The sequence below is a fragment of the Phocoena sinus genome, chromosome 8, assembly GCF_008692025.1.
Source record: "Phocoena sinus isolate mPhoSin1 chromosome 8, mPhoSin1.pri, whole genome shotgun sequence".
In the NCBI taxonomy this organism is placed as follows: domain Eukaryota; kingdom Metazoa; phylum Chordata; class Mammalia; order Artiodactyla; family Phocoenidae; genus Phocoena; species Phocoena sinus.
The window spans coordinates 71,672,798-71,698,728 of NC_045770.1; the positions used below are offsets into that span (position 1 = coordinate 71,672,798).

A 25,931-nucleotide genomic window follows, 5' to 3' on the forward strand; every position below is an offset into this window, starting at 1 on the left:
AACGAGATAGTGAATGTGAAAGCCCTTTGTCAGGAGAGACTCATGGGGTCCATCAGAGGCACCACAAAATAGCAGTTTTTCTGGAGCACTGGTGGTCTGCAAATGCTTTTGGTTGCACCCTCCTATCAAGTGAAAACATTTTGAGCACACACAACATGTGTGTGTGTATATATATATACACACACACGCACACATACACATAGATGCATGTACGTATATATGTACTATTAGTAGTGTAAATGTATGTCACAAAACAGATACAAAAGTAAATATTTAAAAGAGGAAATAAAATTCATAGAAATTTAAATGATTAATTATTATTTGTTTCTGCATACCAAACATCTTCCTGGTGCAAGACGCCTCGCTTTGTGGTGCAGTGGTTATTATACAGGTGCTGGGGCCACACTGTCTGGGTTCAGACTCCAGTTCCACCAAGCAGGGTGGCCTGGGGCATGTTCCTTATACTCTGACTAGTAATTGAGAGTTAAGAGAACTGTACCTTCCTTGCAGGGAGCTGTGAGATTTACGTGAGAAAATGCAGGTAAAGCACTTGGCACGGTGCTTGTGCCAGAGCTGAGGTTGCTGTCATTTTTCGTGGGGACATGGGTGCTGGCACGACAGCTCCAGGAAGGATGACCTCAGGAAGAAGATGGAGCAGAATCTGCCTTTGGCTTCCTTTTTCTTTGCCCATTTTACCGTGAGCCTCTTCTGTCACAGAAGCCTTGGGTCCTCATGCAGTCTGCTTCTCCTTCTACTTCTCTGATAAAAATCCGTCAGGAAGGAGAAGGGAACACACGTTTACTGAGAATCTACTGTGTGCCAGGCCCTGTGCCTTCTGTGCATTAACTCACTTAATATTCAGGCCTAGGGTGAAGCAAGTGAGGCCAGTTCCTGGAGCACAAGATTTAAGGGGGTACCAAAAAAGGCAATTTTTTTTTTTTTTTTTTTGCGGTACGTGGGCCTCTCACTGTTGTGGCCTCTCCTGTTGTGGAGCATAGGCTCCGGACACGCAGGCTCAGAGGCCATGGCTCACGGGCCTGCGGCTCACAGCCGCTCCACGGCATGTGGGATCTTCGGACCAGGGCACGAACCCGTGTCCCCTGCATCGTCAGGCGGACTCTCAACCACTGCGCCACCAGGGAAGCCCCAAGGCAATATTTTAAGGCAATATTAAAAAAAAAAGAAATCAAAACTAATGCAGAAACATCTCTGATGAACAAAATATCACAATTTTAAGTAATGACAGCCTCAATATTGTTGATTTTTCCTTTTGCCTCAGGCTCCAGTATGGCTCAGCAAGGTGCTGTCACTGATCTTGTCTATTTTAAAATTTTGATATTTTGTCCATCATGGATATTTCGCATTAATTTTGCAATTAAAAAATTGTATTAAAATATTACATATCCTGATTACTGAGATTTTTGAGGTCCCCCTAAATTTTGCACCTGAGGTGAGCACTTGCCTTACCCCAGTCCAGGCCTCACAAGTCTGTGGGGCAGATGGTAGTGGTAGTCCCCGTCCTACAGAGGAGGGCACTACATTTCAGAGAGGTTGAGAAACTTGTCACAGTATGCACAGCTGATGAATGAGAGAGATGGGATTTCAGTCCAGGTCTGCGGGGCTCTAGAGAGTTGGCTCTTGACGACTTCTCTGGGTGACCTCTCATTAACCTGGTACACAGTTGAAACCAGATACTTGGAGATCTTTTAATTTTCGAGTTCAGTCTTCTGAGTCCACAAGTGAGGAAAAGCACATACTTACCCATAGCCACGTGGTGGGTCAGCCTACTGGTTCCTGGTGCTGTTTCCAGAGGGCAATGCCAAATGCAAAGGAATAGTGTTCATCATGGGGCTTTGGGGGTGTGGGGTGGAGTTGGTGACTGTCTTCAGACCATGCCTGTGAGTGAGGGAGACCCCTCCTCAGCCTTTGTCCCAGGTCTACTCGGTCAACTGGCTTTTCATGGTCTTGCTCCTTCCTGGCTTCAGGTGCCCCCTACAAAATCCCCAGCTTATCCCAGCGGACTAAGGAATCCGTGGCCTACGTGCCAGGGGAACAAGCTGTGGTGCTGTGCTGCGCCACTAGGGGGCGTATGGAGCACATACTTGGAGGAGCTTATCAAAACCTGATGGAGACTGCACCCAGGGGCCTGAAAAAGGCTTGGATTCTGGAGGCCCTGGGTCCCTTCCTACTCAAGGCTGTTGAAAGACCGACTTCTATCTTGTGCTTGCATTCCTCCAGGACCTTCCACGACATTTCCGATTGGAACTTCCATTCCTTGGTTCAATTCTTGCCCTTTGAGGTCACACAAAACATACCCTTCTGTCCCAGCATTCATTCATTCATTCATTCATTTGGTACATGCCGAATGCCTACTCTGGGCCAGGCTTTGAGCTTTGTGTTAGGGGCACAGAGAGGGAGCCATTGTATTTCCTACACCTTAAGATATCTGGATCTAATGACCATGTCTGAATCTTGGTGTTTGGGAGACAGGCCAGGTCCACCCCTTGGGGAAGGAGAGAGAGCTGGGATGGGGCTTTGGCCCTGCGCATCTGTTCCAGGCTTCTCAAGAAGTCTCTGTTCTCTCTCTTTCAGCATATGACTGTGACTTCTTTAACAAAGGTAAGCTCATCCTCCCCAGGTGGAGCCTTGAAAGCTGGGGTACTGCCATCCCTGCCCTGGGGCCACAACAGTAGCAGCCATCCTGAGGCCCTGCTGGCCCTGGAGGAGCAGTCATGCAGACAGAGCCCTGACAGTGCAAGGCCCAGGGATGCCCCGGAACTCTGTCTCCAGCAGCTCCTGCAGCCTCTGTCCAGAGCCCAGGCCAGGCTAGCTTCCTGGGGATGTGCTCATGCGGGGCAGCTTCACCAGGAAGTGAAAACCCCATTTGCACCAACGTGCTGCCCCATAGCTTTCATAATCTAGCTCATCAGGCCCACAGGACATTGTCTTGGGTTTCCTGAAGTTTTGAGTTGGCAAAGGCAAATGCAAACTGCTCTTCCTTTGCTGGGGCGGAACTTACAGTCTGGCACAGCCTGTCAGATTCATCTTTAAGTTTAGCCAGTGTTGCAGGGCACCGGGATACGCCCCAACTTCTGCATTAACCAGGTCATGACTAAAGACCCCAGGGAGGTTAATGACCAGTGTTAGAATCCATGAGTCAATTTAATCACTGGAGTTGGGTGGGATTGGAGGGCTGCCCAGGAGTAGTTTTCAGCACTGATCTTTGTGTGGTGGGGCCAGGTTGGCAGAATTAGATACTCATCAAGTCCTTGGTGCCATTCACCTTTGACTTCTGAGGTCCCCTCTGCCCCCACTTCCAGGCACCATCCTGCCAGGAGCAGGCCTGTACAGGTAAAGGCCCAAGGCTCTGTCCTCACATAACTGCATTATCAGATTTGGTTTGAGAAACGTCCTCTGGCGAGAGTATAGTGGGTGAAATAGTGGGGGGACTGACTAGAGAGACAAGGATGCCAGTTAGGGGATCCGTGAGATGAGGGCTGGACCAGGGTACAACATGATCATTTACAGTGCCTTTAGTCCCACCAAAATGCTAGCCTCAAGGGGCTCCTGATGGCCCAAACCTTTAACCCCTGACGGCAGGAATCTGCAATGGGAGGATTGCAGTCCCTGCACAGGCGGGGTCTGTCTGACACCAGGCAAGACATTTCAGCAAGACAGCTCTGAGCAGAGTGTTCTCCCTTCTGTGGCATTTTGGGTGGCAGTAACTGGCAAAGGACAAGCTGTTTCTAGCATCCTGCACCCGCCCACCCACCCACCCACCCATTCTTACTCTGCTCTTCTACCAACATTTTCTTTGGTCCAGGCCTTTGCCGAGCGCTGGGGATTCACCAGTTAATGAGACCTGTCCCAGTGGTGCTCTGGAGCCGGCCCACCCTGGCTTTCTAGAACCCACTGTGTGTTCTTCACTCCACATTCAGTCGGTAGTTTGAAGTTGACCACTGGTGGGAGTATTTTTTCACGGAAATCAGCAAACATTACCAAATGGGGTTTTGTTTGCTTGTTCATTTTGTGAGAGCTGATTGTTAAGCCAGCACAGCACTGCCTGTGTCCTTTCTGGTAGGGAAGACAGACGTGGACCCCCGATCGAGACCCTCCTCATAAGAGCTGTGATCGGCATGAGCCGTGCTCCGAGACCGCTGGAGCACAGGGGAGGGAGGACGCTTGCGTGCAGTGGGAGAGGGTGCCGGGAGAGCTTCACCACGAAGGTGACATTTGAGCTGGGCCCCAGAGATTGAGGAGGCGTTGGCCCCGGGCACAGAATGGGGTGTGGGGGGGGGGACTGCGCTGAGTGGGTGGGACAGCGCGAGTGAGACAGGAGGTAGGACACAGCACAGCTCTTACAAGGAAGAGCGAGAGAAATTCAGTGTGACAGTGGCAGGGGTTGGGGCGTGAAGGGCCCCTGAATCAAGCTGGGCTCTTGGAGTCTATCCTGAGGACAAAGAGGAGCCACTGAGGGGTCACCGAAGGGAGTGTGGCTAGGAGGGTGACTGGAGGGCGGGCCACACCAGAGGCTGGGAGGTCAGTTATGAGGGCTGTTGCAGTGGTCTAGGAAACCCATGCCACTGTCCAGCTTACTGACAACCAACCACCGCAGGAACCCAAGAGACACAGAAGTGACGCGTGTTTGAAATAAATAGATAAACACAAATGCTGAGCCCAAGGCTTCCTGGTCTTTACCCTTCAGACCTCAGGTGGGTAGAGACCGGGTCTGGCATCTTCTCCCAGAGGCAACTCTGAATAGTGCAGCAGCTGGAATGGTAGAGTCTCAGTCAAGGCCCATGGAGAGACGTTTGGGGGCCCAGATGCCCCCCAGGGGTGGCCTTGTTTCCAGGCTTCCTGTGAAGTGATTTAGGTGCTGTGCGGAGGGTCAGTTCCCATCAGGGGCTGGCAGCCTGGGGTTCCCGTCCCTTCCTTTTCATGGGAATCAAGGTCCCCGGGGCCGGGGGTGAGGGACGTGACCAAGAGGAGCTCTTTAGCATCCTCTCTCCTCCCGCTTCTGGCAGGGCTGGGCAGGTAGTGATGGGAGGCGGGCACAGTCCCAGGGCGGCAGGGCTTATGACTGGGCCCCCTCTCTCCAGCACTAGGTAAGGGCCCCTACCAGCTGGCCAGCTTGGCAGCCAGTGGTGCCCTGGTGGCCATGAAGGTGGCAGGCGCTGCCATAGTCCTAGTGAGAGCACAGGATGTGGCGCCGGGGGACATTGTGAACTTCCTGCTGACGGCTGCCCTCTACAAGGCCAAGGCCCATGGTAAGGCCCACCCTCTGGCCCCACTCCAGCACTTGGTGGAGGGAAGCAGGTGCTGGAGGAGGGGAGGATGCTACGACCCTAAGCCAGCTATAGTAGCTGGAGAAATGTGGGGCTCCAGCAGGCACCCCTTTCCCAGTTGAGACAGGGTTCTGGGTCAGCCTCTTAGCCTCTTTCAAGAAACACCTTCTGTCTTCTTCTTGAAAAAACCAGAGAGGCCAAGGTCCAGATGTCCCTTTGGACCTTGCTTCACACAGCAGCTGTATTCCAGAAAAGCTGGGTGGCAATAACTACTACTTCCCATCCCTCTCCCTAAATTTCCTTCTTATTCTCCCTCTTCCTACCCCCCTCCCCACTTCTCCTCTCTATTTTTAAGACTAGATAGACTGTAAATACCAGAGGGGAACTGGCTGTTATATTAACTCCAGTGGGACCTTCTCCTGTGAATGGAGGAGTGGGCTCTTGATTTGCTCAGGTTATGGTCCTGAGTTCTGGTCTGGTGGGTTACACAGACTGAGGCACACCTGGAACTAGCCAGCCTCCTGGGTCTCAGACTGCAAGCAGACCTAAAGGGCTTAGCTGTAGTGGGCACCATCTTCTCTTCAGAGTTCAGTAGTGCCTGAGGGGTGGCAGGACCTTGCCCGGTGGGGAGTGACCACTGGTGGTGTTTGTGTTGGGCACTGGGCCAGCCAAGGCCTCAGTTCACCAGTGCTAGGAAGCCTTCTCTTCTGTGGCCATTTGTGTGTGTCCCAGTGTGTGGTCACTGTGATCACTGATCAGGGTTTCTCCCCGCAAATCCTGTTGGTCCCATCTAGTCAGTATCTCCCTAATCACAGGGATGGTCCGTGAAGCCAATCCCAGCATCGACCGGAATCTTGAACCAACACACATCTCAGTTCATTCCAGGCTAAGAATTTAAGTTCTCAGATTCTCACGTCTGTGGTTTATCTAGTTACGAGGATCATCCTCTCTTTCTCTCTCTCTCTGCCTCCTCTCCTCCTCCCCTTCCTCTCTCCTTGCCTCCCTCCCTTTCATTGAGCCCTGTTCCCATGCCAGGCACCAAGCTGGGCACTGGGGAATCAGTGGCATCAGAGCCACGACCCCTGCCCACCAGAAGTCCACAGTCCCATCCAGGGGACAGACATGTCAAAGGCAGTTACAATGCCTGTGGGAAGGAGGAGCCCCTAACTCAGTCTTGGGGAGTCAGGAGAGGCTTCTTAGAATAAGTGTTGTCCCTTGAAGGGTTGAAAGGAGCCAGGAAGGGACTCGTAAGCCAAGCTCAGGAGGTAGATCTTTATACTGAGGGCAGTGGGGAGCCATGGAAGGGCTTTCAGGAGGGGAGGGACATCCCAGGCACAGCTAAGGGGATGTCCATGGTGGGGTGAGCCAGGGGTACAGTAGGAGGCGCCAGGAGGAATCACGTCACTGCACGAGGAAACCTGGGAGTGAGGAGCCAGGGACTGGGCCACAGGAGGGCCAGGAGCATCCCCACTGCCGCAAAAGGGAACACTTCTTCCCTAGACATTCCCGACCCCCAGATCTGTGTGGTCCTGCTTGAAGAAGAAAGGGTGTCTTATAACATTCCAGATGTAATGGACCATCTGCTTAGTGGGAATTTTCTGTTCTCCATTCAGTATTTTAGCCCAGTAAGTAAGGTCTAGTCTAGAGGGGGTGTTGATTTTCCAGTGGTTTTATGGCATGTTAAGCAAACCCTAGAGTAGCCTGGCCCTGGAGAATGTCACTGTGGATGGGATGCCCAGAGGCTGTGAAGGCCAGGCTCCCACTCCCACCCCATCCTGTGTTCCTTCCCTGTGCTGTGCCCAGAGTACTGGACAACAGAAGAGAACATACCTTCCAGGTAAGATTTGGGGTGGCTGCGTCGGGGAGGTGTCTCTTGAATTTGGCCTTGAAGGATGCGTAAGGTTGTGATGGGAAGAAATGGAGAGCAGAAGATGCCACAGAGAGGAGGATTCAGCAGTCATTTGGCCTGAGCCTCTCACTCTCACGGTCTTGATGTCCTATAGGATGTACTAAAGGGACACAAGCCACAACCTGGTACATCTCCCTGGAGTATCAATTTTACTTAAAGATTTTTGGAGGAGGTTACTGATTTATTATTAACAATACCTCACTCTTCTGTAGCACCTGCTGTGTGCTGGGCACTGTTCTAAGTGCTTCATATATAATAACTCATTTAACCCTCACAACAATCTTAGGAGGTAGGTGCTATTATTTTCCCAATTTACAGATGTGAGAACTGAGGCCCCGAGAGGTTTGGTAACTTACCCAAGGGGACATCACTTGCAAGTGATCACAGCAACCAGGCTGTCACTTTTGTCAGGCTCCTCCCAAACAGAGATATTAAAAGAGAAATAAAATTTAGAAAATGGAAGGTAAAAAATCATTTGATTATTTAAGGTAAAACACGAGACTTTGTACAGTCAGTCCTCTGTATCCACGGTTCCACATCTACGAATTCAACCAGTCGCGGGTGGAACTTCAGATGGAAACCTACGAATACGGTTGGATGACTGTACTGGGCCATTTCATGTAAAGGATTTGAGCATCCTTGGATTTTGGTACCGGGGCGGGTGTACCGAGAAACAACTGTACCTCTAGGTCTGGCTTTCAGCCTCTCCCCCCGTTAAGAGGACTTCAGGACAAATGGTTGAGAACCTTGATTTAGGCCAACTCCAGTCTTCACAAACAAGAAAGCCGAGACCCAGAGAGGGGAAGTGAGTTGCCTGAGGTCACCCAGTGAGGGACTCAGCACTCTACCCGCCTGGGCTGCCCCATGCCCACTCCTGGATCCCATCCCTGGGGCTGACTGCGCAGTGGTTAAGAGCCTGGGCTCCAATCCTGCCTCCTTTTTCCACTGTCAGTGTGACTCTAGGCCTCACCGCCCTCATCTGTAAAATGGGGATGCAATGTCATCGCCTTCTAACCTGTTATAGAATTTGCTTGTTCATTATGTTTACTCCCCACCCACCACCCGCTACTTGAATGTCAGCTCCGTGAGGACAGGGGATTTGTCGTTTTGTCCCCTATTGTGTCCCCAGTGCCTGGAACGGTGCCTGGCCCCTGGTGGGGGCCTCAGTAGTGTTAGCTACTGAATGAATGAATTCACCGCCTCACAGGGCTCTCCTGGAATTTACTACAAGTAGCGGGTAGAGAGCTTGCTCAGCACTGTGTCCAGCACGGGGTTAAGTCCTGATCAATAGCAGTTGTCGTTGACATGAAGAATTGATTCTTCCCCCAGTTACCTCATTTCTTCTCACAGCTGCCCAGGGAGGTCTAACAGGAGCTCTGTGCAGTATCTCCTGGGGCCACGGGGTGGAGGGGTGATGGGGGGAGGGGGAGACACACCAGGCCCTGTGCTGGGCCTTTCACACACCGTTCATCCCTCACAGCCTGGAGGCGTGAATTCACTTGTCCACAGCACAGCCAGCCATGGTGGGCCGGGACTCCGGACACCTGCTTGTGCATTTGGGCCCTGACCCTGCAGGGCCCTGTGGTGGGGGGCAGGGGAGATCCACCCAGCAGCGTGGAGATAGGAGAGAGGACAGCGGAGCCCAGCTCTTAGGCCTCTGGGCAGGCCCCTTTCCACCTCTGGGGCAGTGTCCCTGCTGTGGGTTGGGCTCAGCCTCAGGTCCCCCAGCTCTGACCCTCTGGGATTCTGTGAGGAGCGGGACCAAGAAAACTGACAAATCAGCAAACCCCAGCTTGTCTAGTGCGTCCCATAGAACAGAACCCCACCAGGACAGCTGTTTCTGTCTGTCCTACTCACTGCTGTATCCCTAGCATCTAGACTAGCACATGGTACACGGAGGGGCCTCAGAGATGTTTGCAGGAGGGAGGGAAGGTGGAGAGAGGGAAAGAAGGAGGAAGAAAGGAAGGAGGGAATGGAAGGAAGGAGAGAGGGAGGGAGGGAGGAGGGGATAGTTCAGTCACCTCCCCAAGGCTCTGCAGTTGGGGCTTTAACCCCCAACCTTCCCTCCCTCGGGTGGAGGTGGTGTGTGCCAAGGGGCAGCCAGCAGGCAGAGGTGGGTGGGCTGAGGGGAGGCGGGCAGGCTTGGAGGAGCAGGACCCAGTCCTGAGTCGCTGAGACTGCAGATGGTGCCTGGGTGTCTGCCCCCTCCCCGCATCCGGACCTCTCTCTGCTGACCTCACCCTCGTGGCTCTTTGCAGACCCAGATGTGATATCCTTGGAGGCAGCGGACAGACCCAACTTCTTCCTCCACGTCATGGCCAACGGGTCTCTGGAGCTGGCCAAGTGGCAGGCCAGCGATGCCTTCCACCACCATGCCTCCTTCTCGCTGCACTCGTGGCGTGCGGGCCTGGTGGCCCTCGAGTCCCTGGCGGAGCCTGGGGCCTTCCTTTACGTGTTGGGCCCAGTGCTGGCCCTCCGGCTGTATGAGCACACGGAGGCCTTCCGCCGGGGCACACTGTTCCGCCTTCTGGGTAGGTGTCCACCCTGCATCGCCCTCAGCTCCTCCGCCCCTGACTCAGCTTCCCTCCCACCTCATCCTTCCAGTTGCCTCCAAGAGACGAGATCCTCACTCTCCTGACACAGGGAAGCCACGTGGGTGCCACCCCTGAGATGGGAGGGGGCCCGGCCTCCTTGTTGGTGGCCTAGGGAGCCTTGGGCATTGTGACTTGGGGCCCAGCCAGCTTCCTGGGTCCTGCCTACTCCCACAGGCCATTTACAAGGTCTAAAAATAGGGCGGCCTTTGTGGAAGCGAGAAAAGTGATCATTGTGGCCTCAGCTTGACGGCCCGCAGGCTCAGGTTTCTTGCTGATGGGGGCACATGCCTGCCCTGTGAGCTCAAAGACTGCCCACTGGGGCACAGCCTGAGGAGGCCACAGCCCCCCTGGCTCCCATGAGAGGCCCAAGAACCTGGGCGGTGATGGGGCAGCTTCGTGCCCTTTCCAGCTGAGACCAGTGGGTTCCAGGGCTTTGCCATCTCCCTGCCAGGTGGGTGAGCCCCAAAAGTAGTTGTCTTCTGCCTAAACCCTGGAGACAGTGATCACAATTTCCTTACTGCTCCAGGCTGGCCTCTCTGTCCTGCACGTGCACATGTATGTTTGTGCTGTATGAATGGATCCATTTACACGTACACATGTGTAAATATGTCCCCAGTCAGCCTTTCGTTTATCATCCCCCACCGCTCCCAGCCCAGGGCTGGGCCAGCTCACTCTGACATTCAGTGGTCACCTATCAAGTCCACCAGTGAACCCCACCCAGGGCAGATTCACCACTGGCTGTGATGGCAGGACTTGTGTCCCTTGCTGGAAGACACCCAGGCTCTGAAGGCAGACAGTCCTGATCCCGGGCCTTGGCACTCGGAGGAGCCCCAGCCCCCCTCTCCTCGACCCTGTTTCTTCATCTGTGCAACGGGGGTATTTGCCTCAGAAGGTTGTTGCGAGGATTGACCGTATCTCCCGGGCTTTGCTCTGGGCCTGGCTCAGAGTAGGTGCTCCCCAGATGTAAGTTCCTAGTTCTGGTCTCAAGGATCTTACAAAAGCAGGCTCCTTCACAGTCAGCAGCAGGCTGGGGACTGGGGATGGGGCTTTGTTAGGATGGGGCTGCCCGGGTGGGATTGCTCCCTCCAGCCTGCTGGGGAGCTCGCCCACGCCTCCCAGCTCAGGCCATGGTTTCAGAGACTGATCACTCGTGCCAACATGGTCTGGGGTCTTGTCTGCCTCGAAGCCCCCCACGGGCTCCAGACTTTCCCTGAGGATCCTTCACTTGTCAAGGCAGTGGCCACAAGGCCTTTTTTGAGGAAATCTCCTTTGGGAAAGTTTAATATTCCCGGCATCTTCTGTGCTCAGTTTCCTCTTCTGTAAAATGGGGATAATAATAGTGCTACTTCATCGAATTACTGTGAGGATTAATGAGTGAATACTTGTGAAATGTTGAGTGTAGCGCTTGGTGTTAAGAGTTGGCTGTTGTTATTATTATTGTTAGCTAGCAAGGTCTAAGGGGGCAAGCCTGGCCACCAAGGTCCCAGAAGGTCAGGGTGACAAGGCAGCCTTATGGAAAGATCAGGGGTCCCAGCCTCTTCTTTGGCCGCCTCTGAAAGCCCAGCTCCAACTGCCCATTCCATAGTCCCACCCCACCCCTGGTCCTCAGCCCCTCCACCAAGTTCCCAGAGTCCCGACCCAAAGATCCCCCAGCCACCGACCTCAGCTCTCAGGAATATGGTTTCCCCTCAGGTTGGATTTGATTTGATTTGATTTTGTTTTGTTTCATTTCATCTCATTTCGGTCTTCACTTTTCTTGCACGAGTCCATTTATCTCTTCCACGGAGCAGGGTGGGCATGGGCTGAGGTGGGATGACCTCTGTGCTCTGGCACCTGATCAGGAGCTGGGGCTCAGTCTCACTGTCTCGGGTTGGGCCACCTTTCCAGATGCCAAGCGCTCGGGGGCTCCCTACCCCACCTGTGAGTGGCACTACGATGCCTGTGCCAGCCCCTGTTTCCAAACCTGCCAGGACCCACGGGCAGCCAGCTGCCAGGATGTGCCCAGGTGAGGTGGCATGGATTCAAGGTGTGTACCTCAGTGTATTTGAGCATACACCTGAGTGAATGGCTTTGTATGCAGTCTGTGGGTTTAGGCGTGAGCATGTACTGTGGTGTGTGTGTATTCACACGTACTTGTGTCGGTATGTTTTGTGTACTGGGTATGGGAATGTGTGTGAACCAGAGTGAACCTGCCTGATGTGGGCATATGTGAATGTCAGTTTGTGCACATGTGTGTATAGTTGAGCCCTGTGGGTGTACAAAGGGTAGCTGTGGGTGCACAGCTGTACACAGCTGTGTGTATGTACATGCGTATGAGCTGCATGTATCTGGGTGTTGGTGCAGCTGGGTGTGCGTGCATAAGGTACACTGATGTTTTGGCGGACTGTGTGGACGTATGTGTATCCACGCGAATGGCTTTGAGTCCTGCAGGTGTGGAGGAGGAACGTGAGAATGCGCGTAAATGGAGACACGTGTGCATGTGTGAGTGTGGGCACAAGTGTGCACATAACCAGACTTTGTTCGTGTTTTCCTCTCAGCCTGAGGGCAGGAGTGTGCAGCATGCATGTTTGGGTATGTGTGCTCCTGTACATGCTGTCTCCACGGAGGTTCATGTGAGTGTGTACATGAGATGCACACACACACGTGTGTCATGAGAAAGGATGAGGTCTGTGCTCCATCCGGGTGAAAGGCGGTGGCCCTCCTGGTGCTCCAGACCGCTGACTGGCCCCCTGCTCTGTCCTCAGGGTGGAAGGCTGTGTGCCTGTGTGCCCCACCCCCAGGGTCCTGGATCAAGTCACACAGAGATGCGTCTACTTGGAGGACTGTGAGTGGCCTGGACTTCTCATCCCTCCTTGGACCTGTAAACCCCCCGGGTCCCTGGTGAAACAGGGTCAGCACAGGGGCCTCTGGAAGGAGAGCACTCTAGAGCAGGCAGGGACCTCATCTGGTCCATTCCCCCCAGTTCACAGAAAAAATGAGGCCCATGTGGGGAAGGGAACTGGCTGGGGTCACGTGTTGAGATGCCGCCAGACTTAGGCCTGAGGGCTCTGGGCTCTGGGCTCAGGGTTTGAGGTGTGGGACAGGGTCCAGACCTGCTGACTTCTCTGGGCCATCTAACACCACGTGACAGAGTCCCTGACCAGCTGTCAGAAGCTCTACCCCCCTCACCAAGGGTGCCAGCCCAGGAGCCCCACATCACAGCCCTGCCCAGTGATGACCCCTGCGGCAGCAGTCGCCCCACTGGCTGAGCCTCTTCTCTGGTCTGCCCCAGGTGTGGAGCCTATGGTTTTGGTTCCCACGGAGGCCTTTGGCAACGAGACCCTGCCTCCCGGTCAAGAGCTGCCCACCCCCAGTGACGAGGAGCTGCAGTTTCCACAGGAAGCTCCCGGGGCCCCATCCCACAGGCCAGCACCCACACCGGCTATCCCGCTCACCACGGCCCTGAACCCACCCGTGGCAGCCACTGAGGGGCCAGCTCTGTCTCCAGGCCCCACCCAGACCACTCAGAAGCAGCCACCGGGGGTCACTGCATCTAACGTCCCTGAGCACCCCACAGAGGCCCCAGCCAGCACGGGAGTGACCGCCAGCCACCTGACCACCCCTCGTGTCCCAGAGCCCTCATCCCTTCCCCTCTCACAGCAGATGCCCACATCAGGCATGGGGTCGGGCGCCATGGAGACGACCAGGGTGACTGTGATCTTTGCGGGAAGCGTCAACATCACAGTCTCCTCCCTGTCACCCCCTGCACCTCGCTTCCCTCTTGTGACCAAAGCCGTGACGGTCCTAGGCCTTGGCTCCTTGCCTGTTAAGACGACACCCCTCCAGCCCTCCCCGAGCCTGGAGTTGCCCGCAAGTCCCTCTTCCAGGCCTGTGGCTTCCCCTGCAGTGACCTCCAGGCCTCCCACTTCCTCAGGATCCCACAAGGCTTTGCCGACACCATCAATAACGGAGGTCGTGACGGGGACAGGGATCCCCCGTCCCGTACAGTCCCAGAGCATTTCCAGTCCCAGCAGCCCCCCAGCTGAGTCTAGAACAGCCACAGAACAGATTCCTGCCAGTCCCCTGGTGACTGAGATGGTGGAGACAGCGCCATCCACAGAGAAGGTCCAACCTGGGCCCAGCCAGGCCACGGGCCCACCAGCATCCCCACTGCCAAGCCCATTCCCCATGACCCCGCCCCACCCCGCTCCGCATGCCACCGCAGCCGCCGCCAGGCCTCCCGCTCTGCCCTCGGGGCCTGTAACTGCCGCCAGCCTGTCCACAGTCGCTCGTGGGCTGGGGGCCACACCCTTCACATCTCTGGAGTCAACTCGGCAGCCCCAGCTCCTCTCTGGTCTGCCTCCCGACACCAGCCTGCCCCTGGCCAAGGTGGGCACGTCCGCCCCAGTGGCCACGCCCGGCCCCAGCGTCTCTGCCATCCCCCCTCCACTGCAGCAACAGGCCGCATCTCCCGCCGTGGCCACAACTCTGCCTGCTCGGACACTCAGCCCCGCACTGCCTCTCACCCAGGCTGTCCTGGCCCAGGTGCACCCGCCCAGTCATGTGGTTCCTCAGGCAACAGGCACAGCTCCAGACCTGCTTTTGGGGGCCACGCTGCCAGCCTCTGGGGTCGTGGCTGTGGCTCTGGCTGGGGGGGCGGCCTCCACAGTATCTGCTGGCCCACGAAAGAGCACCACGGAGAAGATGGCCATCCTGTCCGAGCAAGTGTCTCAGCCCACCTGGATATATGGCTCTGCCCAGGGGGGCCCCACAGAGCTCACGCCTGCTGTGGCCCACACTGCTGCTACCTTGGTGACGGAGGCTGAGAGCCCCTGGGCTGGCACAGTACCACTGGTGCCAACGTCCTACCCGCTGATCAGAGTCTCAGCCAGGACGGCCTCCCGAGAGAGCTCGCTGGTTCTGCTCCCCCAGCTGGCTGAGGCGCATGGCACCTCGGCAGGACCTCAGCCCCAAGCAGAGCCGGAGGGAGAGGCTACCACTGAGCAGTCTGGGCGCTCGGCTCCAGCCCAGAGCATCTCGGCAGGTCCGGCCGAGTCCTTGGCCACCACCACTGAAGCCAGTACATCTGAAATCTGTGTCGTGAGTGACTTGTCAGGGTTCTGCCCCTGTATGTGAACCCTCCATGCCTTCCCTCCTCCTGTGCCCCGGGGCTTGGACACCATCGTGCTCTCACATCCTCAAGGTCGGCGGCAGCGTCTCCTTAGCCAGCTTCCAGGCTGCCAGATGGCCGTTTAGTCACCATCCTGACCCCTGCCCCAAGCTCCTGGAGCCTGCAAATTCTCCAAGCTCCTCTGGGCCTCTGATGCCATAGCAGATCCCTCCATGACCCACCTGGGACCCAGGGGCCCATTGGCTGGCTTGGTGTGCTGTTGTGTGCATCGCGTGTGTGTGTGTACCCATATGGGACTGTGTGTGAACTCGTTTGTGTTCACGTGTGTGGGACCCCATGTGAACGCTCATCTGTGTGTGTGTGTGTTCTTATGCATGTGATGTGTGGTGTTGCAAGGTGGTGTATGTCTGCGTTTGTAAGGAGAGAGATAAACTGTGTGTGCGTGCGTGTGCTTGGGTCTCTACGAGTCTGAGCTAGTGGACCTGCTACGTACCTAGAACTCTCTGCAGGGCCAGGTGGATGTGCAGACTCTCTGGGACTCAGTCCCCTGACCCCAGTCTCACTCTTAGCCCAGCCCTAGGCCCCCAGTGGTGTGTTGGGTGGGTGGAGGGAGGATGAAGGCACCATTCCCTTGTCGTTGTACCTCAGGGTCCCCTACCTGCCAGAACCTATGGGGTAAGGATCTGTGCCCTCACGGCTTGGGGGTAGGTGGGGCAGGGGAATGAGTGACCGTGGTCCCAAGGGGATTGCTCAGGCTGTTCCTCCATCCTGTGCCCCAGCCAATCGCCGAGCAGGACTGCGTCCGCCACATCTGCCTGGAGGGCCAACTGATCCGAGTGAACCAGTCCCAGCACTGTCCCCAGAGCACTGCGCCTCCTAGCTGTGGGGTCCTGGGCCTCGCAGTGAGGGTGGGCGGTGACCGCTGCTGCCCCTTCTGGGAGTGTGCCTGTGAGTCGTGGGGTCCGCGGGCGCCTCCCATGTCTTTCTCGTACCCTGAACCCGGCACAATCTCTGCCCCTCTCCTGTGTGCTTTCCAGCCTCAGGGTAACCCTGACATGAACCCCCTGTGGGACCTCTGACCTTCCTACCCTTGTGACCTCTGATCTCTGTGTGACCGTCCAGCCCCCCAAGGCCTCTGGATCACCCAGGAGAAGGCCTCATGTTCCTGGGTGGCCTTGGCCCCCAGGGGCATCTGTTTATTCTTCTCGTCCCTGCCCTCCCCAGGTCGGTGCTCAATCTTCCCTGATCTGAGCTTTGTCACCTTCGACGGGAGCTATGTAGCCCTGTTCAAGGAGGCCATCTACATCCTCAGCCAGAGCCCCGATGAAATGGTCACTGTTCACGTCCTCGACTGCAAAAGTGCCAACCTGGTGACTGTCCCTGGCTTCCCTTCCTGCTGGGGCCTTGAGACCTGACTGGGTTTGGAGGGGAGATTGAGCAGTGAGTTGGGTTTTGAGGGTTATCAGAGGCGAGGACAGATGAAGAGGCCCCTGCAGCAGCTCCGTCTGTCTCAGTCATGGGGCTCTTCTGGAACCAGCACCTGGGGAAAGAGTGAGTGGAGCGCCACCTCCTGGCCCTTCCTGGGGCCTGCACCGTTCCCAGCTGCCTAGGCCCCTGTGAGAGGCACTGAAATGCAGAGGAGCTGGGATGCCACCCCTGGGATATGGCCTGTGGTCAAGGGTGCTGGCTGCAGGGAACCGCCTACTAGGATGCTCCCATGAGCCAGGTGAAAGGAGGCAGCTTTCTGGGGGGCTTGCAGGAGGTCAAGTGGAAGCAGAATGTTCTGTGGGACTCTGTGCACCATCTGCACAACCCCAGTGGGTGCCCCTAGCATATTGAGGCAAGGTTGGGTTGGGGGGGAAGAGTTGCTCCCCAGGAGGAGGCGGCAGCAGGGCTCCAGGTAGATGAGGGCTGGGTTCTCTCTGCAGGGGCACCTGAACTGGCCGCCATTCTGCCTGGTGATGCTGAATGTGACTCACCTGACCCATCAGGTCACCATTGACCGCTTCAACCGGAAGGTGAGTGCATCAAAGAGCAAGCCCCCAGGGAAGGGCAGGAGTCAGGCGAGGGGCGGGGCATCAGCGGAGGAGGGGCTTTGAGGCTTATTCACAACTGGGAGTAAGGGAAGGGAGGGATCCTCTAAAAGAAAAATAATGCAAAATTAGGTATATTAGGAGGTGATTTTAATTAGAATATTTGTGGCCACTCTTCATGTCAGGGGAGGAAGTGTACCAGGAGGAATATTGCGACCGAAAAGAAGTTAAATGGAGAGAGACAGTAGCCTTAAATGATTGTGGTTAAAATATCTCACTTCTGCAATTTTTACAAAAATATAAGGCCATGTGAACACACTAAGATGCATCGGCTTCACATCAAGCCCACCTCTGTCAAGGAGGCTGGTGCCCAGCCACAGCCCACCCTCTGTGGGGTACCCACCCCGAAGGCTCTGCCTTAGCTCTTCCCAGGGGGAGGGTGAGTAGGGCTGACTCATCTCTTCCTCAGGTCCCAAAGTGTCGGCTCTCCCCACCTATTCCTGAGCTCAGACCTGCAGCCCTGTTACTAGAATCTGCTCTTGAACATAGAACACAAGGGCCACACCTTGTGAGACTCTCAGGAACAAGGCTTAGGGCAGTGGGTTTTCCATGAGATGGAGGCTTAAGCATAAAACTCCCTGGGTTTCATCCCAGGTGCTCCAGCATTGTGGAGCCCATGGCCCTGTCTGTACAGCTCGGAAGGCTAGATTGAGAGAGCCAGGGACTTGCCCAAGGTCAAAGTTTTCCGACTACCGGGCTAGGGCTCCCTCTATGCAACACAGTAGTTTATGCACTGGATAATTTGCAAAGTGATTAATAAAACAGTGATTCTTGGATGGGAGGGTATAAAGTCATTATAAATATTTTAAAATCCTAATATTTTCATCTCCCATTTCCACATAGTAAAACTGATAATACATACAAATTTAACCTTGTCTGTGAGTAGCAGGGGTTGTAGCTTTGAGTTTAAAGTGTTGCATATTTAACAAACATTGCTTGAGCCCCCAGTTCATGTCAGGCCCAAAGGCAGGTGCTGGGGATTCAAAGGTGAGTGAGACACAGTTTCTGCCCTTAAGAAACTCACAGCCCATGGAGGGCCTTGATGAGGGAACACATCTGTCTTAAAGGACAACACAGAGCTTGGGAGACCCCAGAGAAAGGGGTACCCAACCCAGCGGCTGGGGATTTAGGGTCAGTCTCCCAGAAGAAATGATCTGAGCAGAATCAGAAAAAAAGAGAGTGATTAGAAGGGCTCAGGATTATTTGGGCGTGTAGATGTCGCCTGCCTCCAGCTGTTGCATTTCTTGTGTCATTGTTTTGTGCTCATAACATGTTTTTAGGACTTTTCCATGCCACCTTGGACTGTGTCTGGGCTGCGTGTGCCTGAAACAGAGCCTGCCATGTAGCAGATGCTTCATAACTGCTAGTGGGATAAATGGATGGATGGAGGGAGGGAGGGACGGATGGACGAGCAGACAAGCTGTGCTCACATTGAACACCCTCCCCCACAAGGTGTTTGTGGACTTGCAGCCTGTGTGGCCCCCTGTGAGCAGGTACGGGTTCACAGTTGAGGACACAGGACACATGTATGTGATCCGGACACCATCACACATCCAGATCCAGTGGCTCCACAGCTCAGGACTCATGATCCTGGAGGCCAGCAAAGCCAGCCAAGCCCAGGGCCGTGGACTCTGCGGTGAGGTGGGACCCAGCTGGGGGGGAGGGGGATGCTTCCTGGATCCACCTCTGCCCCCAGACACAGGTTCCCCTGGAACAGGGAAAGCTGGGACAGAGTGCTGGGCCAGAGGTGGGACCAGCAGAGCTCTCAGGGCAGAGACCTAGTGTCTTGTGTTCTAGGGCTGAAGCTGCCAGCAGGGAGGTGGCGCAGGGCTCTGGCCTTGGCCAGTTGTCACTTCAGCCGAGATTGTCAGCTTCCCTGATCGCTTCCTAACACCAGATAATCTTCCCTGTCTGCATATGCCTGGGCACTTCACAAAACACTTCTACATTCTGATCTCACTTATTCCAGGTCATCCACACAATAGCCCTGAGGGATGGCCATCGAACTAAAGAAGAAAGGGGGCTCAGAGAGGTTAAGTGGCTTGCCTAAGATCACACAACAGAGCTGCCACAACACAGAACTAGTGCTCTTCAGACCGCAGCATGGTTGCAGAGAGCATGCCTTAAGGGCCTGGATGTATTTTGATAAGAACAAGGGTACAGGAGGAGTCTAAGTGTGGACTGCTGCTCCTTGCAGGTGCAGAAGGATGTGGGCCCCCATAAGGTGCTCCATGACAAACTGTTGTGATTATGATGGTGGGTGACATAGGAATACTTCCACACACATGCTTGCACGCCCGCCATCCGTAAATCTGCACCCAGTTTATTCATTTACACTCATGCCTCTGTGTTCAAAATGCCTTCTACACATGAGCTAATGTGTGAGCCTGCTCCCTGCTCATTCTTTCATCTGTGCAACACATAAACACATATTTACCATGTACCAGTCACTAGGGACAGAACAGTAGGCAAAAGAGACAAAATGTGTCTTATGAAGCTTCCATTCCTACTGGCACAAACATCTCTCCTTACACACACACACACACACACACACACACACACACACACACACACCACCATCACCACCTCCTCTGCTATCCCTTTCTCACCATTTTTTCCTTCTACTATTTGTGCCTGATGCAGAGTGCTGTGGTCAGCCTCCGGTGGGCCAGCTCCTCCCCAGGATGCCTTTGTGACACCCTTCAGTGACTCAATGCCAAGACCAAAAATCTGACCATTGGGACTGTTGATAAAAATCTGAGGATTTTGTAGTAACTCATGCTTTTTATTCACGAAATTGGTGCCTGGAGGTGTCAGAGCAGAAGTCAGCGAATTTACTTCTATTTTATCCAGACTAACATTGGTATCTTGGGCACCTGCTAGGCAACTTGGGGGAATATTGAGAGAGTGAGACTATAAGGGAAAATGAATCTTTGCACTCAGAGAGCAAACCAGACCTGCAAACTGAACCTGTTACACAGAATTGGGACAGTCATGGACGGTGCATCTGAGGGGTACGTGAAGGAAGGACTTTTGAGAAAGTGTTTCAGACAGAAGGAGCAGCATAAGCAAAGTCAAGGGCGGGGAAGTGGGTGTTTGGAGCCTAGAGTGTGAGAGATGAAGGTGGAGGTTAAGGTCATGTTAGAAGCTGTGACAGATAAACTTCAGCCCTGCCCCCATCTCAGTGCCTTAACACAATAGAAGTTTATTCCTTGCACACATAAATTCCCAAATGGAGATTCCTTCCATCCTGTGGCTCTGCCATTTTCAACACAAGCTTCCAACTGCACAGAAGGGGAAAGAGCTGGGCAGGTTTTAAGGATCCAACCTGGAAGTGGTGCCCATCACCTTCGCTCACGTTCTGTTGGTGGGGACTTACCACATGGTCTCACCAACCACAGGAGAGCCTGGGAGAAATAGGCTAGTGGACCGCCCAGGAAGAAGAGGAAACAGGTGTTATAATTAGCTAGCAATCTCTGCTAAAGCAGATTTTTTGGAGTAACTTTTAATTTTGATATAACGTTAAACTTAAAAGTTGCAAAAATAGTATAGGAACTCCTATGTGCTTTTCACCCAGATTTACCAAGTGTTCACGTTTTGCCTATTTGCTTCTCTTTCTCTCTCTCTCCATGTGTATATATATGTATATATTATATATGTACATATGCATGTATATATGCATTTATATACGTATATATGCCTTTTTATATATTCACTTTTCTATGCATATGCCTTTTACATAAATGCATTTTTTCTGAACCATTTGAAAGTATGTTTGAGACATTGTGTTCCTTTATCCTTAGATACTTTGGTGTTTATTTCCTAAACAAAGACAGTTTCTTACACACTGCATTTCTTAGCTTCTCTGTACCTTATTTCTCTCATCTATAAAATGGGGATAACAGTGATACCAGTCTCAAAGAATTATTGTGAGGAATATTCAGTGTGACAGCTGGGGACCTGAGAGTGGTGATTATTATGGCCACTGGGGTAATTCTGCCCCTTTCAGGTATCTGTGATGGGGACGCAGCCAATGACCTCACCCTGGAGGATGGCTCTGTGGTGGGTGAGGCCGAGGACCCTGCTCCCTTTCTGGACAGCTGGCAGGTGCCCAGCTCCCTGACCTCGGTGGGCCAGACCCGCTTCCGCCCGGACAGCTGTGCCACGGCCGACTGCTCTCCCTGCCTTCGCATGGTGTCCAACCACACATTCAGCGTCTGCCACCGCTTTGTAGGTGTCACCTGGGTCCAGCATGGGGGGACCTCCTGGGCTGAGAATGGCAGCATCTACCTGCAGGGGGCAAGCTCCCTAGAGGTGTTGATCTTGGGACAGATTGGGAGCCTGCCAAAGTCCGTGTTGCCCCTGGGCCGGGCTGGGAGGAGCTGAGCCCTGAGAGATGGGGGATGTGGGTAGGCAGCACCGTCTGATGCACGTCCCAGGTCACCCCGGAGTCATTCTGTGAGCTGTGGATCCGGGACACCAAGTACTTGCAGCAGCCCTGCGTGGCACTGACCGTGTACGTGGCCATGTGCCACAAGTTCCACGTGTGCATCAAGTGGCGACGCTCCGACTACTGCCGTGAGTTGCAGGGGTGGGGAGGGGGAGGGGGAGGAGAGGGGAAGGGCCGGGGGGGTCTCCTCCGTGGCTGCTGTAACTGTCACCCCTCACCCCTGTTAGAGTGGGAGAAGGGCTCACAGACCTGAGTCCAGGTCTAGGCTTTCCCAGATTTAATAGTCGTTCACTCACTAATGGATATTAATTAATAAATTTATAAATATTTTCTAAATAAATCTATAAGCATACTAACAAATTAAAATTTTTAACTTTTATTATACTTTATATAAATACATAAATACATGTTTTATGTTTATTATTTAGTTTCTTTGAGTTTCCTCTGTAAAATGGGGGCGGTCATAGCACTTTCTTGAGGGTCGTTTTGAAGATGACATGAGATAATGTGTACAGAGTGCCTCACAGAGGCCCATCACACGTTACTATCCAGTAAATATTAGTTCCTTTCTCTTAACTTTTAGTCATGTTTCTCTTTTCGTCTCTCCTCTCCTTCGTTGAGGATGGACGTGAGAGCCATTCCTCCGCACCCCCATTAGGTTTGCACTAGTCGGGTAGGCAGGGGTGGACCAGCCTAGAGTATTTTGATTTATAAATGTGAACACATCCAGAAAGGCTGGAAACAGCTCAAAGGAAGGCCACACCTATAATAAGACAGATAGAAGATGAAAAGACAAAATCATCTAGAGCAGTGTTTTTCAAACTGTGGATCCCAACTCAGTGGGTATGAAATCAGCATACCCACTGATTTGGGCGTCAGCATCAGCATTTTTAAGATGCAATAGAATAAAAAATACTAGTGTGTACTGCACCTAGAATGATTAAGTATTGTCTTGTGAAAAGGTTTTTTGTTTCAATATATCAGTGATTCTCAATCCCAGCTACCCTTTGAAATTACCCAGGGAACTTCAAAAAGTACTCATGCTTGGACCCCACAATCAGAAATGCTAATTCAGTTGGTCTGAGGTGGGATCCCAGCCATGGTGTTGCAAAAGCTCTCAGTGATTCTTTTACAGTGGCTTGAGGAGCACTGTTTACATGCACGTGTATATCGGACCACAACGTGAGATCTAGTTTTTACAATCAAGAAAGTTTGGAGGGCTTCCCTGGTGGCGCAGTGGTTGAGAGTCCACCTGCCGATGCAGGGGACACGGGTTCGTGCCCCGGTCCAGGAAGATCCCACATGCCGCGGAGCGGCTAGGCCCATGAGCCATGGCCACTGAGCCTGCGTGTCTGGAGCCTGTGCTCCGCAGTGGGAGAGGCCACACCAGTGAGAGGCCCGCATAACTGCGCAAAAAAAAAAAAAAAAAAAGTTTGGAAACACTGATCTATAGCAAGGGGTTGGCAAATGTTTTCTGTAAAGGACCAGATAGTAAATATTTGAGACTTTTGGGACCATATGGTCTCTGTCACAATTACTCAGCTCTGCTCTTGTAGTACAAAAGCAGCCAGATACAAGAGGTAAATGAATGGGTGTGGCTGTGTTTCAATAAAACTTTATTTGCAGAAACAGGCAGCAGGCTGGATTTGGGCTGTGGGCTGTGCTTTGCTGGCTCCTGATCTAGAGGAAGGAGGCAATGACACTAAAACCTTTTGCACTCTCTGCCGAGGCACAGATGATGCTCTGAGCCCCCTCCTCACTCTGCCTGGGGTCTGAGCTCAGGCTGGTGCCCGCTGCTGTGCCCCTGCAGCCTTCCTGTGCCCCAGCGACTCCACATACCAGGCATGTGTGGCAGCCTGTGAGCCCCCTGAGACGTGCCAGGATGGGTTGCTGGGCCCGCTGGACCCAGAGCAGTGCCAGGTGCTGGGCGAGGCCTGTGTCTGCTCTGAGGGCACTATCTTGCACCGGCGCCGCTTGGGGTTCTGCATCCCCGAGGAGAAGTGCGGTAGGTTCCTGCCCTCCCTGGGCAGGGCCCTCTCCTCAACCTAGGGTCTCCTTCACCCTCCTGCTACCCATGGCTGAGGCCCCCTGCATCCCTCCAGGTCTACTCTGGGGGTGGTCAGTTTCCCAGGGAGGGTCTGGCCTGGGACAGTCTGGGTCTCCCCACCTTCCTCAGTCCCCTGCACCCCGCCATGCCCACTGCAGCCTGCACGGACGGCACGGGGGTGCCGCGGGCCCTGGGGGAGACCTGGAACAGCTCCCTCAGTGGCTGCTCTCAGCACCAGTGCCAAGCTCCGGACACCATCGTCCCAGTGGGACCAGGCTGCCCAGACCCCCGCCCTGAAATCTGCCCACGCTTCGGGGAGGTGGCTTTGCTCCTGCCCACCGAGGATCCCTGCTGCCTGGGGACTGTTTGCGGTGAGTCCCACCCTGCACTTCCCTAGACCTCAACTGTAAGATGGTTAAAAGGCTCCAGCTCTGCTTCTTAACCTTGATGGATAGAATAAGACCTGGAGAAATGAAAATGTCTTATGGGGGTGTGTTGGGGGGAGTGGAGGACCTGCGGTGGGGTAGGGGAGCTGTGCTCTATGAGTCAGTGTGGGGCACGGCTTAAAGGCACGGGCTCTGGAGCCAGGCAGCCTGGTGGATGCTCCCCCCACCACCTTGCAGCCTTGTGACCTCAGGAGATCATTTAACATCCTCCGTGCCTCGGTCGATTCTGTAACATGAGGCTGATAATAGTACCCACCTTCTGGGTCGTTATGAGAATGACAGAAGTTGATACTGATCTAGTAGAACAGCAGTGGGCATATGGCCCAGCTTAATGAATGTTAACTCTGATTGCTCTTCTGTCTCAGTCCTGGACCCTGTGTGACCCTCAGAGGCCCCCTCCAAGAACATGGGTCCTGGAGGCTAGGGGAAGTACTGGGGGCCAGGTGTCCAGGGGCTGGGCATTGCTGGAGGCTGAGGGAGTCCCAGCCTCCAGGTGACAGTCCTTGTGGCCCCTGGGCCAGTGTGTAACCAGACTCTGTGTGAGGGCCTCGCCCCCACCTGCAGCCCAGGCCACCGACTCCTCACCCACTTCCAGGAGGACTCCTGCTGCCCCAGCTACAGCTGTGGTGAGAGGTCCCAGCATGGGGGATACGGGAGGATACCTACCACCCAGGGGCAGGGAAGCCCTGCAGCCGGGCGAGGGGAGCAAGGACAGCTCTGGGGACTGGGTTCTGGCTGGAGATTAAAGCAGAGCTAGGGTGGGGGTCCAGGTGTGGCCCTGCAGGGTCTGCTCCCAGTGCCAAAATTCTGTCTTTTCCTAAGAGTGTGACCCAGACCTGTGTGAGGCAGCGCTGGTCCCCAGCTGTCGCCAGGACCAGACCCTGATTGCGGGCCGCCTGGGGGATTCGTGCTGCATCTTCTACTTCTGTGGTGGGTTGATATGCCATCAGATGTTAATATGCATGCCTGGATCACAGCCACCTCCTTCCTCACCCCTGCTTCCCTGGGTGGCTGGGAGGAAAGGGTGGGGATCTTCTGGTGGAGTGGGCATGGGGAGAAGGGTGAGACCTCTGTCCAAAAGGAAGTGTGGGAAGAAGAGGAAACCACCACCGCTTCACCCCATACATTACAGAGCACAAGAAAATTGGTGCTTGTTCAGTGTAAGAGTTCAGGTGGATGTGAGAGAGAACTTCCAGGTTCTGCCTCCAGGACAGGTCACACAGGACTGTGGAACATTGCTAGTGTTACCGAACCAAACTTGCGTCCTCTCATCTGCGTGCAGTACAGCCAATCTACTGACACTGGGATGGGATGAAGGAAAGTGCATTGTTTATTGCAGGTGCCAAGCAAGGAGAACGGGTGGCTAATGCTCAAAAGACCCAAATTCCTTGCTTGGCGCCTGCGATAAACGCTGCCCTTTCCTTCATCCCGTGCCAGTGTCAGGAGATTGGCGGTACTGCACACAGGTGAGCAGACCCAAGTTTGGTTCGGTAATGCTATGAGTCTGACTCCTGTCACACCTGGGGTTTAGGTGCCTCCCCCAGCAACCTGCTCTGTACCATGCTCCCCAGGAGAGGTACTTCCTTTGACAGCGGTGCCCTTCTCTCCCCTCAGTCTGTGGCGACTGTCCAGATCCCATCCCCGAGTGTCAGGAAGGGGAGGCGCTCACCGTGGACAGGAACACCACGGAGCTCTGCTGCCCTCGGTACCAGTGTGGTGAGTCCTGCTGGATGTGGGGGCCAGGGCCGGAAGGGGCTCCAGGAACCTTCACAGAGTCCTCACCCTAGGACCAATGGGAGTTCAACAGGGGGCAACAGGGAGCCCCCAGGTGGCGAGCTCTGGGGAAGCAATGGAAGGAGGCCCCACCCAAGGAAGCTGGGCCAGGTCCTGGGAGCTGGATGGCAGGGGTACAGGCTGTCACATAGGTGGCTCTGAGGCTTCCTAAGGAAAGTCCCTGTTCCCTCCATGGAGGCTCCCAGCGGCCAGGGGGAGGCCTG

The 25,931-nt window shown here is 54.3% G+C and overlaps 1 protein-coding gene across 1 annotated transcript in view; it reads left to right on the forward strand.

Annotated features, from left to right (window-relative positions):
* The window catches only part of OTOG (otogelin), an 85,246-nt gene that overhangs the window by 48,589 nt on the left and 10,726 nt on the right, over positions 1–25,931 (forward strand). Inside the window, exons 31-47 of the mRNA XM_032640565.1 lie at positions 2,593–2,619; positions 5,100–5,267; positions 9,453–9,725; positions 11,676–11,793; positions 12,533–12,612; positions 13,060–14,867; positions 15,678–15,846; positions 16,123–16,268; positions 16,827–16,916; positions 18,444–18,627; positions 21,001–21,221; positions 21,431–21,569; positions 23,252–23,446; positions 23,647–23,859; positions 24,456–24,560; positions 24,757–24,864; positions 25,549–25,650. Coding sequence (XP_032496456.1) covers positions 2,593–2,619; positions 5,100–5,267; positions 9,453–9,725; positions 11,676–11,793; positions 12,533–12,612; positions 13,060–14,867; positions 15,678–15,846; positions 16,123–16,268; positions 16,827–16,916; positions 18,444–18,627; positions 21,001–21,221; positions 21,431–21,569; positions 23,252–23,446; positions 23,647–23,859; positions 24,456–24,560; positions 24,757–24,864; positions 25,549–25,650 — 4,146 coding nt within the window. The remainder of the gene's footprint in view (positions 1–2,592; positions 2,620–5,099; positions 5,268–9,452; positions 9,726–11,675; positions 11,794–12,532; positions 12,613–13,059; positions 14,868–15,677; positions 15,847–16,122; positions 16,269–16,826; positions 16,917–18,443; positions 18,628–21,000; positions 21,222–21,430; positions 21,570–23,251; positions 23,447–23,646; positions 23,860–24,455; positions 24,561–24,756; positions 24,865–25,548; positions 25,651–25,931) is intronic.